Genomic DNA, 12,704 nt, shown 5'->3' with positions numbered 1-12,704 from the left:
GTGTGTGTGTGTGTGTGTGTGTGTGTGTGTGTGTGTGTGTGTGTGTGTGTGTGTGTGTGTTTGTGCGTTGGGGGGGTCACCTGCAGGTCTCCTCGACACAGCAGGCACCCCATGTGTAGTATGACCGGTTATGATACTCATCTCTTTAAGAGCTCAGGCCCAGAAACCTTTTACACAATGCGGCCTCTCGTGATTGAAAGTCTAAGGGGAAATTTGAGTCAGTAAGATTATTATGGGCAGTTATGGGTAAGCGGTTAGGTGTCTGTAGCCCAAAGGCTGGCAGTTCGACTCCCCACCCGCCAGGTTGGTTGGGGGAGTAGTTAACCAGCTCTCCCCCAATCCTTCTTCATGACTGAGATGTCCTGAGCTTGGTACTAGAGCATGACACGGGAGTGGATTTTCACTCCCGTCCCATCCCGGTCCCAGAAAAACAATCCCATCCCGTCCCGTCCCGGAGTGGAGTAAAAGAAACAAATCCCATCCCGTCCTGTCCCGAAAATAATGTCTCCCAATCCTGCCCACTCCCACTCAAAATCAACCCCACTCCCGTTTCGTCAAAAAACGAGGCTTTTTTGTTTGTTTTTTAAAGACAAAATACGCAGCATTCCCGCACCTGTTCATTTTTATTCCCGCTCCTGCCCGCTCCCATTCATCTTTACTCCCGCTTCTGCCCGTTCACGTGCATTTTTTAAATTTTGACTCCCATCCCGCGGGAATCCCGCAGGACCCGCGGGACCCACGGGAATTCCTGAAAAATGTCATCCTCTACATGGTACCGTCCAGGGGTGTAGTAGGCGCGGTACACGGGGGTAGGGTACGCAGTCCACCCACTTCTCCTGAGGTGAGATTTTAAAAAGAAAAATGATGTCCTTATTTGAATACAAAAAGGGGGTTGACATGACAAGTTGCCTAATTAATTGATGACCTCACAAATTGCATACCCCCCCCTTTTAAAAATGCCCACTACACCACTGGTACCGTCCCGCCGCACTGCTCCCTTTTGGGCGCCATAGGGGGCTGCACCCTTGCACGGGTTAGGCATAAAGGCGATTTCGTTGTGTGCAGTCTGCAGTGTTCACTTGTGTGCTGTGTGTCACAATGACAATGGGAGTTTCTCAATTGGGCTGTCACTTCATTATTCTACTTTTCACCTGAGGAAAACAGAGAAGCTCTCAGCCCTATATCAAAGTAGCACCAGGTTTGCTACAGGATGAACGCAACATCAAGACTTCTATAAGCCTATATGGGCTGTACATTATTTCCCTCTGCTGTTGTTGGTTGGGGCAGCAGTAGCCCCTACCCCAGTCAGCCCTAGGCGTTAGTGTGAACGTTTAGCCCATTTTCCTATGTCATGGTAGTAGGTCCAGTTTCAAAGTGATTGAAAGTGAAACCCATTCACACACTGAAGTAGGCTCATCCCCAACCCGCCATCTCAACCTCAAAAGTGCACGTTTATATTTCTCAGCGCAGAACAAAAATGATCCCGTCAATGAATTGCTGGAAATATAGATAAGCTACATTTTATTCTTCCTATTATGACTGACAAAGCTCTGTGCAGACGTGCCCTTTAAGAACGAGTGGAAATAACTTTGACGTCCTGACAAAGACAGCCCCAGTCAAGGTGGGCTGTGGAGGGGCGTGTCCTTAGCTACGAGTCATTTGTTGCCGTGGAAAGGTGCACTACTTACCTGCGGTTTCGCAGCTAGTTCTACACGAACAGTTGCTGTTTCAGCAGCTCCGGAGCGGAGGTGGAGAACTAAAGAAAGGATAGCCTACACGCGAAAACACCTGTGCCACTACGGATTGTTGTCATGGCTTCGCCGCCAAACAGTAAGTGTGTTGTGTGTTCTGTGTTTACCTGTGCATAACCGCATCTTTGGGTATACATCGTTTCCCTACATCAACAACATTATATTTTACTTATGCTTACTATAGTTTCCTTTTTGACAAACCCTTAACGTTAACGCGCTAAAGCAAGACTTTTACTGATTCGCAACCCTGAACATTAGATTTGAATAACACCGCGTGTGCCAATTATAGGCCTAGTAGCCCTAGCCTATTTGATGATGTGTAGGCCTATATTTAGAAATGTGGTCAGCTAGACTACAACGCTATTTCAAAGTCACCCTTCAACTGCAAGCAGTCTCGTGGATAAGACTGCTCAACTGATATCACTTCAACTGAAACCTGTTTCACTGGAAAAGCACGTTTTGGAAAGTCGCCTAGGATTAGGTAAACAGAGGCAGCACTTTCTCCAGCTTGTTTGTTTAGGTGATAGCCATTTGATTATGGAGATTTTTACATTACATTTTACGCATAGTCAGCAGCTGCTGTCCTTTTGTGATCTGTCTTTATATTAAGGCAACAAGTATGCCCTCAGCACTGCAAATTCCACAGTGGGGTTTTACTGGTGTCACAGATACTCAGTCTCAGGCAGCAGGTTGATCCATCCATCCTTTAATAGCCTATTGCTACATTTTAAATTCAGATTCACAATAATGGTAAATAGGCCTACATTTATTAGCCATGTAAGTGCGTGCAGTTCCCCCCGTTTGGGAACCCCTGTCCTAACCCATGACAATTTAAAACACTGACCTTTTGTCATACTTGCCATACACGCATGTAATGTTGTGGTACAATAGTAGCCTTGCCATGCTATTTCACTTTCACCTCTAGGTAGGCTACTAGTTTTAAGACGCTCTTCCCTTCTCTCCAATTTTCAGAGGATTGTAGTGGGCCAGGCATGGAGGCCGCTGCAGGCTTTGTTCTGGGTGCCGTGGCCGGCTGTGCGCTGGGGGCGGTGGAGGGCCCCATCAACCAGGTGATGACGGAGCTGACCGACGGGCCCCACCTCCGGGTCTTGATGGCCGACGTGAGAGAAGTGGGGCCCCTGGGCGTCGGGACTCTCCTGGGGGCCACGGCCCTCACCACCGCCATGGCGTCTGCCGTCACCGGGATCACGCTGGCAGCCTTGGTGGCTCTGGCCGTGCTCAGGACAAAGGGACAGGGACACGAAAGTGAGTCCCCGAAAGTTGGGCCGCTCCTGTGGGTATCCTGCGGGCTGGCGGCTGCTTTTGGGGCCACCGCAGGCGGAGGGTTACTGGGCACAGTCACAGAGATGCTGTCCCAGCACTCGGGTGCGGCTGGACTCCTCGGGGGGCTGGTGGTGTTCACGTTGCTGAAACCGCTGCTGCGCGTGGCCCTGCGACTGGGGGCCAAGCAGGACGCCTGCGGGGGCCTCCCAGACGAGGAGTACAGTTGGGGAGGCCGTGAGGAGGAGGAGGAGGATGAGGAGGAGGAGCAGGAGAGGAGGCACAGGGACGACGTGGTGGAGATGATGGAGCAGAGGATCACGGTGCTGGAGGAGGAAGGCGGCGCGGCGGAGGAGAGGCACCGGGACAGCTGGGAGGCGGAGTGGCGCGAGAGGAGGCAGGCCGAGCAGGAGCAGAGGGAGCGTCGGGAGCTCCGGGAGCTGGAGACAGAGCGGCGGAGCGTCAACGAGCACATCACCCGCGCCATGGCCAAGTACGTGGACTTCCTGGCCTTCTCCGGCATCCCCATGACGGTGACCGCCATGGTGACCACGGGCTTCGGGCTGCTGGGCTACGGCGAGTACCGCTTCCTCTTCTTGGTCCTGCTGGGCCTGGTGGTGCTGGCCGCCTTCCTGCTCCTGCGCGCCGCCCAGCTGCGCTTCTGGATGTTCGCCGGCTGCATAGGCGTCTTTGCCACCTTCGCCATCGCCATCCTGACCGTGCACGCGGGCCAGGAGGTGGCGAGCGCCAACGCCCGGATGAGAGCGGCAGGCCGCCCCGTGCCGCCCCGCGAGAGCGTCCTGGCCGACATCAGCGAGAGCTCGTCCCTGGAGGCGGTCGCGGCCGGCTTCTTTGTGGCCAAGATGTGCCAGGTGGGCATCGGTGCCACCACGGGGGGCCCGCTGGGACGAAACGTGGACGGTAAGGTGGCTGTGGGGGCCGCGGGGGCCACGGCGGCCATTTTGGGCTTGGTGCAGGGGCTGGGCGGGGCGCTGGGGGTGGGCGGCAGGGCCGGGGCGTTGCTTGGGGCGGTGGGGGCGGCAGGGGTGTCGCTGGGCTCGGCGGCCGGCATTGCCGTGGGCTGGTCCACCTGGGCGGGCACCGTTGTCACCACGGTGGGAATTGTGACCGGGGCGCTGGCCACGGGGAAATGGGACGTGCCCAACTTGATCCAGGTGCCTGTGGCATACATGTTTGCCATGAACAGCCCCTTCTGAAGCATCAGTTTCAGTATTACCTATTTATGTATTCCCTATCCGTCACATGGAAAATGGACATTGGAAAAAGGACATTGTTATTGTCAGACTGTTACATGCCGATATTAATCATCAGATGAAAAGTCAAATTACTCCTTGTGATGAGTACAGAATACTCCAAGCACTATGATGTGTGAGTGTGAATGTTTTTTTTTTAATTATTATTGCTTTATAGCCATTGAGAAAAAAAGTATTTTTCTTGACAGATCATATGGAAATCATGTTAAATGGATAGATTTCTGCGTTGATATTTATAATAAAGGACTACAATGATTTTGAAATATGACTATACAGTATGATTTATTTGTATGACGTAGTAGGCCCTACAGTATCTTTGTCTCTGAGTGATAGGATGACAAATGAAGTTGGCTTAAGTCTCTCTCTTATGAACACAAGAGGGCAGGCTCGTCATTGTAGTACGCCACATGTCAGCCTCAGGTGCTCATCTCACCAAATATACTGTATATTTAGCAGCACATCCAACACAAACAGGATTAAGTTTAAACACTGTTTTGTGTAACTCACTTCTAACTTTGTGTCAGAAACCGTTGTAGCCTATTTGTGATATCTACTGAGTCAATACGAAAAATAAACTATGTCAATATACTTTAGTGTATGTTTTCTATTGTGATACTGGAGTGAGTTCATTCTGAAATATTGGTAGTCTGATTATGTTGGTTAAAATCTGTCTTGTATGGACACCAGAGAAAATATATTTTATCTCACATTTATCATGGTCAGAGAGTATTATTCAAATCAGCAAGTGATTTGAATAGAGGACTACAGTAAAATTTGTGCATATCGGTGTATTGTGCAGTCACATTTCATGACTGATTTTGGTTTGGTGCTATTACAGAGGTTTAAATACAAAAGGGAAAGAGAATATTTGGGCAAGTACTGTCCTACTAGAAGCTGGTAAAAACTGATATAAAGTTTTCAAATGTGTCCAATGTAGTTTCAAGACCTCTGTCACAATTACAAGCCTAATGTATTTATTAGAGAGGGTTCAGTATTTGAGAGATATTAATTTCTAAGCTGGCACTTCTGGTGGACGTGGACGTTTAAATAGCTGCCTCAAATTAGCAGCACTTTTTGAGTTTTCGTGTGCACTACTTCTTCTAATTCAAATACAAATAAGGAATGCAAAAACTTTCCATATATAGCCCACATAATAGTGTCAGTGATTCCATTTTAATTCATCACTGAACTGCAGTGTATCCTTTACTCTTTGACCATGTGCTAACTAGGGCTGTAAAGATATTGTATCGAACAGAGAAATCGTGATACACAGAGTAACAATACTGTATCGCGATACAAGGAGGCAGTACCGTGATATGCCCTTTCAAAAATTTGTTATCCATCAGTCCAGAAAACAACCACATGATATGAAGTGACAGTGCTTCCAAGCTTCAAATCAAATCAAAAATTGTTATTAGCCTCTTGTAACATAGTCTAACTATAAACTTTAATATTTTTTTTCATAATTTTAATTGATAATGTTGGCAATTCTGAAATCAGGGTGTGTATCGAACCGTAGGTTAAAAATCTTGATATGAACCGAATCATCAGTTGAGTGTATCGTTACAGCCCTAGTGCTAACTCTATAATAGTGTGAGACGGGTGGAAGACAAGTCAGACTGTCAGTGGGAGAATAAAACAGACAAAAGGACAATTACAGGTTTGAACTCACACTTTTATTATTTTGTTTATAGTAAAAAAAAGTAAATGTAAAAAAAAGCTAAAAACGTGTCACATAATTAATACGCCATAAAGATCAGACTTTTCAGTATGCATTTGACAGAAAGCGCACACTCATTTACATAATGAGGACTAAAAACAGAAGCAAGCTCATGAGCACCGCCAGCTGCAGGTGTGTGTGTGTGTGTCTGTGTGTGTGTGTGTGTGTGTGTGTGTGTGTGTGTGTGTGTGTGTGTGTGTGTGTGTGTGTGTGTGTGTGTGTGTGTGTGTGTGTCAGTAAGTGTGTGTGTGTGTGTGTGTGTGTGTGTGTGTGTGTGTGTGTGCAGTGCTGGCTCCTGATCCGCTCCCCTGTCTCCTGTCTACTTGCAATGACTCTTCTGCAGTGTGGCGGCTGTGGGCTGTGCTGTAGCCTCATGCTGCACGCGGCAGGTAAAGCTCTGGGCCGCCTCCCAGTCAGCCAGAGACAACTGCAGCGTACTGCTCATGCTGTAGGTCTTGTCGCTCGCACGCACAGACTGGCTGCTCTGCATGTCCCCTTTGGCCTCCCCTCCGTTCACCAGCCACTCCACGGTCACCTGGTCGGGGTAGAATTTGCTGACCAGACACAGCAGCGATGGCGGTGCGGCAGGAGAGCTGTCCGCCTTCATGGGATGGAGGATCTTGACCTCGGGTGCAGACACCTCACGGCCTACAATCAATCAGAAGCAAAACATTAAACAAACGACAAACGCAAAAGGACTGGAGAAGTTCAATTCATTTTAATTGTCACTTTTTTCACATTTCCCATGATAGTTGTCTTTGAGCTAACTTTGAGCCTTGCCTAACTCAGTCAGGGAAGGCAAGAGTTCTTTTTAATCACTACCCCTATCTAGTGTCGAGAATCATACCCTCGGTCTACAAGCCCAACACCCTAGTTGCTTACGGATATATGGATATACAATCCAAAAAGAAAACATCCATAGGAGAGAATAACTATTTTGTATAAACTATCTGCACAGTGTCATTTAATTGTGCAAGCTGTCATTACTGCACTGTTTCCTGAAAAAGGTAATTTCAATTAGTATAATACTATACAGCATATTATTCAATAACTGTGTACACAGAGTAAATTAAATGCTTGATTCAGCATTTAGAGAGAACTGCGGGACGAAATACAATCTAGAAGTGTTGAACACAGTCGTTTTTACTGTGAAGTACTGTTTATCAGTAAGAAGAACAGCAACAGACTAGTGATGCGAAAATATTCAGAAGCATGTTTTCATTTTTAATTCTTCAACCACTCTTACTCATTGTTAGAGAGCTATTTTATATCATTCCATTTTCAAAAGCATCAGGCTTGAAACTGGCAACATCTCTCTCACTGCACGGACAGATAAGTGCTCTTCATTAATGTATGTTTTGTGAATAGACAAATAAAAATACGCCTTTCACATCATTGCCATTATCCATAATGTAACTTAGCTATAAAGTCCAAATTAAAATCTTGGAATGTTTTACAAGAAATTATAAAATATGAATAATGTGATAAAATATAAATTTCAGATCTTTTTTTCTGTTAAATACAATAGATTATCTTGATGGCAAAAGAATATATACTATATACCAAGTACAAAAAATGAAGCACTTACTTTTCACCGTCAGTTTAGTCCCTTGACCAAACATGAACCACAGTGACTCATGTAATAGAAGCCGTCGTACAAAAACCTCCTCGCTCACCACACACTAAGCAGAGGCTCACAGACAGAGCATCACTGTGTGTGATTATTAGGTCGAAGAACACTTGAAATTACAAATGTTCATGGTTCACACCATCTATTTCATTATCACTGTTCTCTACTTTATGTACAGTGTAACCATTTTGCATATTTATTTACTCTGTACCATTGTGAAGCTAGGGATTTGGTACAGTGCAGTGAAAGTATATTGTACATGTGCAAGTGTGCATGTGTGTGAAAGTATACTACGTGTATTCTTACGTAGTCTTGACTAAAAAATAACTCAAAAAATATAATATTACACATTTATACAGTAACATACTTTATGTAAGAATTACATTCGACTTATATCACAACTGTTAAACTGACCTGAGAGACTTTTCAAAAAGATTTAGGCCCTATTATAAATGCTTCTACATACAAAGAACTACGAATTCAAAACTCTTAAAACGAATCATATTAAATACATTCTCGGTGACTGCTGTATTGTTTAAGTGAAAACCAGCATTGATTTATGTCTTACCATCATACAGTCATCCTCCATACTGGTGTGGGATTGTACGTAATTCCAAGATTTAGTCCATTCACAAATAGTAGCGTATTCCCAATAAAAATCCACAAGTAGATTTCTTTGTTTCTTCTGAAGTACAGAATGTGTCCACTTGATTGTTACCATGCTGAAGAAACAGTATGACAACTCACACACAAGTCAGTTGTGTGGATTTTTGTCAAGTGATATTCCACAATGTGAACGGAGTGGTATAACAATTTCCACAGCGATACTCAGTCTCATCCTCCATCTGGACTCCACTGATGGTGGTCAACTCCTGAGTACAAGCCACTGAAACGACTTGGAGTGCCTGAATGAAGGCTATACGGCGATATTTCACTGTGTGATCGGAGTGGTATAACTATGTCCACAGTGGTACTCAGCCTCATCCTCCAGCTGGACTCCACTGATGGTGAAGGTGTGGTCAACTCCTGACTGTGATCCACTGAAACGACTTGGAGTGCCTGAGTGACGGCTGCCACTATAGTAGATTAGCAGTTTAGGTGGCTGGCCTGGTTTAAGCTGGTAAAGGTTCATGTTATTGGCAATGTTGGTTGAGGATTGGCAGAGAATCTTCACTGTGCCCCCTGTCTCCACAAATTGAGTCCGAGGTGTCTGCTCAACTGTGACGGCCCCCAGACAACCTGATGACAATATATGTAAAGGAGAGAACAATTTCCAATTAACATTTGATATATCTGCACAAGAGTGAATAGTATTCACAACTTTTGCAAGTTTAAAATGGTTATCAAACAAAAACTAAAACATGAACATAGGCTTACCTGTTACATGGAGAGTTAAAAGAGCTATCATCTTCGCAATATGATCCATTTTGTCTGGCTCATGAAGTTTCTGACAAGTGCTGTATAGGCTTCAGAAGGTTGTCTCTATAAGGTGGAGGCTGGAGTGAGGTTGCTTTAGAGAGGAGATGTAGTTTCATTTACTGAATAATTTGCATAGCAGAACTCAGCTGGAGACGTGTGTGGTTCTTCCTGGACAAACAGAACTCATCTCTTAAAAGTTACACAATTCATTTTATTGTGTTTGAGTTTAGGGCTGTATAAGCCTAATGTATCAAGAGAAGGCCTATTGTAATATTTCATAAACATGCACAACAGCCAATGCAAAGCAACCATTAAATGAGATTTTTGTAGAAATAAAGAAGTCAGGATTATTGCATTGCCTTTTCAGGTAAGATATCATTAATCATGAATAATTAATAGGCATATTGGAGGTATATGAACAAGTTCATGGGAGATGGTGAACGCAGGAATGTTGGGGCGTTTTATTTCACAGTGTAATTTTGAAAGTGTAAATGATGCCTGGAGCTGCTGCTGTGTCAAATATGGGCCTTGCTGTCAGCAACTCCAAAACAGTGAAATTTCAGAATTTGAGGACTAGCATGATGTTGTGCATTCATGTGCTTATAAAGATGCAAAGAACATGTAACATACTATGAATGTCTGACATTGTTAAGGGATGTCTGACAGTGATCCCTTTTGTAGTTTGTGATATCAGGGTGTTCTAGATCCCTGTTGGTGAGTTTGCTGCTGCTCACAAGTTCCCACGACTGGCATGTTTAATTTAGAAAATTAAAAAAAAAATGTTGAAGAGCAAACAAATAAATAATCAAATATGTAAAAATAGCTAAGGCTAATAACTTAATAATTTAATCATATAATGTATTGTGTTATTGAATGCTGTGGGTGTTTGGTGAACGTGCACCAGCTGTGTGTCACTGACAAACTGACTTCTCTGTGACCAGTGAAGCGGAGAGAAGAGCAGGAGGTTTATGTACGGCGATATTTCACTGTGTGAACGGATAGTTGTAACAATGTCCACAGCGATACTCAGCCTCATCTTCCAGCTGGACTCCACTGATGGTGAAGGTGTGGTCAACTCCTGACTGTGATCCACTGAAACGACTTGGAGTGCCTGAGTGACGGCTGCCACTATAGTAGATTAGCAGTTTAGGTGGCTGGCCTGGTTTAAGCTGGTAAAGGTTCATGTTATTGGCAATGTTGGTTGAGGATTGACAGAGAATCTTCACTGTGCCCCCTGTCTCCACAAATTGAGTCCGAGGTGTCTGCTCCACTGTGATGGCCCCCAGACAACCTGATGACAATATATGTAAAGGAGAGAACAATTTCCTATTAACATTTGATATATCTGCACAAGAGTAAATAGTATTTACAACTTTTACAAGTTTAAAACTGTTATCAAACAAAAACTAAAACATGAACATAGGCTTACCTGTTACATGGAGAGTTAGAAGAGCTATCAATTTTACAATGTGATCCATTTTGTCTGGCTCATGAAGTTTCTGACAAGTGTTGTAGGCTTGAGCGAGGGATGACTATATAAGGTGGAGGCTGGAGTGAGGCTGCTCTAGAGCGAAGAGAGCTGAAATACTATTCACTGAGTAATTTGCATAGCAGAGCTCAGCCACGGAGACATGTGGTTCTTCCTAGACAAGCAAGACTGATATCTTAAAAGTGACACAATTAATGTTATGGTGTTTTAGTTTAGGGCTACTGTATATTAGCCTAATGTATCAAGAGGCGGCCTATTGTAATATTTCATGTACTGTAATCATTCAGAACAGCCAATGCAAGTTAGCTCTGTTTGTAGAAATAAACAAGACAGAATTATTATGTTCCCTTTTCAGGTTACACCGGCTGAATCATTAATAGGCATGTTGGAGGTATATGAACAACTTCATGGGAGATGGTGAATGCATGCTGGTGAGTTTTATTTCACGGTGTAACTTTGAAAGTGCATGTAAATGATGCTTGGAGCTGCTGCTGTGTCAAATATGGGCCATGCTTTCAGACATGAAATAGTCCCTAGCTACCAGTTCAATTCCAAAACAGCGGAATGGTGTTGTGCACACGTGCTTATGAAGATGGATGTAATATACTGTACATCCCTATAATCCTATTGATTGTGATTATAAGGGATAGTATATGCAATTACATGGAGTGCACATTATAATTCTAAATTCTGTCCAGAGTTTTCTATATTTGCATTAACAATAGGTATAATGTATCATATCTGACATTGTTAAGACATGGCTTAAAATGATTTTTTAAAAGATCCATTTAATAATGTATGGCATGAAGACATTCAAGTTCCCATGGCTGCATGATTGCTTAATAAAAATATTTTAAAAGATTTTGAAGAGCAAACAAATACTTGCATGTACAAAATAAATAGACCACAGCAATGTACATATACCTAATAATTGTAATAATTACATAATATATTGTGTTGCTGTATACTGTAGAATGTGTTTGGTTGCACCAGCTGTTTATCACTGACAAACTGACTTCTCTGTGATCAGTGAAGTGGAGAGAAGAGCAGGAGGTTTTTGAACGGCGATATTTCACTGTGTGAACGGGAGCGCTTCACTCTGCTGGCAGTAGTAATCAGCCTCATCCTCCAACTGGACTCCAGTGATGGTGAAGGTGTGGTCAGCTCCTGAGTACGTACCACTGAAACGACCTGGAGTCCCAGTGAATCTACTGTCACTGTTGTAAATCAGCAGTTTAGGTGGCTGTCCAGGCTTGAGCTGGAAAAGCTCCATGTCGCGATCAATCTGTTCAGATGCTCTACAGAGTATCTTGACAGTGTCCTGAGGCTGGGCAGAGATGACTGCAGGAGACTGGTCCACTGTGATGACTGCAGAAGACCCTGGGAAAAACAGATTAAGTTAACAAACATTGTTTCTGTCTCTCTGTACCGTATGCACAATAGTACATTGCTCATGGAAAATGTGTTACTTTTAAGCAGCAGGCGTATAAAAAAAACCCTTACCTTTATTGAGCAGGGTTAAGAGACATGTCAGTTGAACTATCTGAATCATGACTGTATCCTGAGAGGTGATGAGCAGTGTGAGCTGACTGTGTGAGTGTTGGTGTAAATGGTTACTGAGTCATATACAGTATGCCATTCAGGAATTGAAAGTGTATGTAAATTATGTTTGGCGCTGCTGTGTCAAATATGGGCCAAAGCAGTGGAATGGTGTCGTGCATACGTGCTTATTAAGATGGATGTAATATACTGTACATCCCTATGAGCCTATTGATTGCGATTATAAGGGATATGTAAATATGCGCGTGAACATTATAATTCTAAATGCTGTCCAGAGTTTTCTATACTTATTACTATTATTTCTATACGTATTAACGACAGGTACCTATAATGAATCATGTCTGACATTGTTAAGAGATGGCTTAAAATGATTTTTAAAAATCCATAATGTGTGGCCTTAAGACATTCTAGATCCTGGTTCGTGAGTTTGCTGCTGCTCACAAGTTCCCATGGCTGCATGATTATTTAATGAAAAAATAATTTTCATAGATATTGAAGAACAAATAAATAAATACATGCAAAAAATAAATGTGTCACAGAATTGTACATATAATAATTTAACATGTATTGTGGCATTGTA

At 43.8% G+C, this 12,704-nt stretch overlaps 1 protein-coding gene and 3 gene segments (V, D, J or C); 1 reads left to right on the top strand and 3 right to left on the bottom strand.

Annotated features, from left to right (window-relative positions):
* Positions 1 to 1,640: 1,640 nt before the first annotated feature.
* Positions 1,641 to 4,894, top strand: LOC134448640 (uncharacterized). Its single transcript, XM_063198308.1, has 2 exons — positions 1,641 to 1,830; positions 2,724 to 4,894. The coding sequence occupies exons 1-2, from the start codon at positions 1,812 to 1,814 to the stop codon at positions 4,247 to 4,249; spliced, it is 1,545 nt and encodes a 514-aa protein (XP_063054378.1). The 5' UTR covers positions 1,641 to 1,811; the 3' UTR covers positions 4,250 to 4,894.
* Positions 4,895 to 5,885: 991 nt separating this feature from the next.
* On the bottom strand, positions 5,886 to 7,998 carry LOC134449599 (Ig lambda chain C region-like). The segment is given in 2 exon segments: positions 5,886 to 6,674; positions 7,615 to 7,998. Coding segments are annotated over 2 exon segments (363 nt in total).
* A 241-nt stretch (positions 7,999 to 8,239) lies between these two features.
* On the bottom strand, positions 8,240 to 9,178 carry LOC134449601 (immunoglobulin kappa variable 1-39-like). The segment is given in 2 exon segments: positions 8,240 to 8,895; positions 9,034 to 9,178. Coding segments are annotated over 2 exon segments (357 nt in total).
* Positions 9,179 to 11,589: 2,411 nt separating this feature from the next.
* LOC134449600 (immunoglobulin kappa variable 1D-33-like) lies at positions 11,590 to 12,139 on the bottom strand. The segment is given in 2 exon segments: positions 11,590 to 11,944; positions 12,068 to 12,139. Coding segments are annotated over 2 exon segments (357 nt in total).
* Positions 12,140 to 12,704: the final 565 nt, after the last annotated feature.

Source organism: Engraulis encrasicolus, chromosome 5 (assembly GCF_034702125.1).
Source record: "Engraulis encrasicolus isolate BLACKSEA-1 chromosome 5, IST_EnEncr_1.0, whole genome shotgun sequence".
In the NCBI taxonomy this organism is placed as follows: Eukaryota; Metazoa; Chordata; class Actinopteri; order Clupeiformes; family Engraulidae; genus Engraulis; species Engraulis encrasicolus.
Note: the sequence above shows the minus strand (reverse complement) of the source record. Positions and strands in the feature narration are given on the sequence as shown.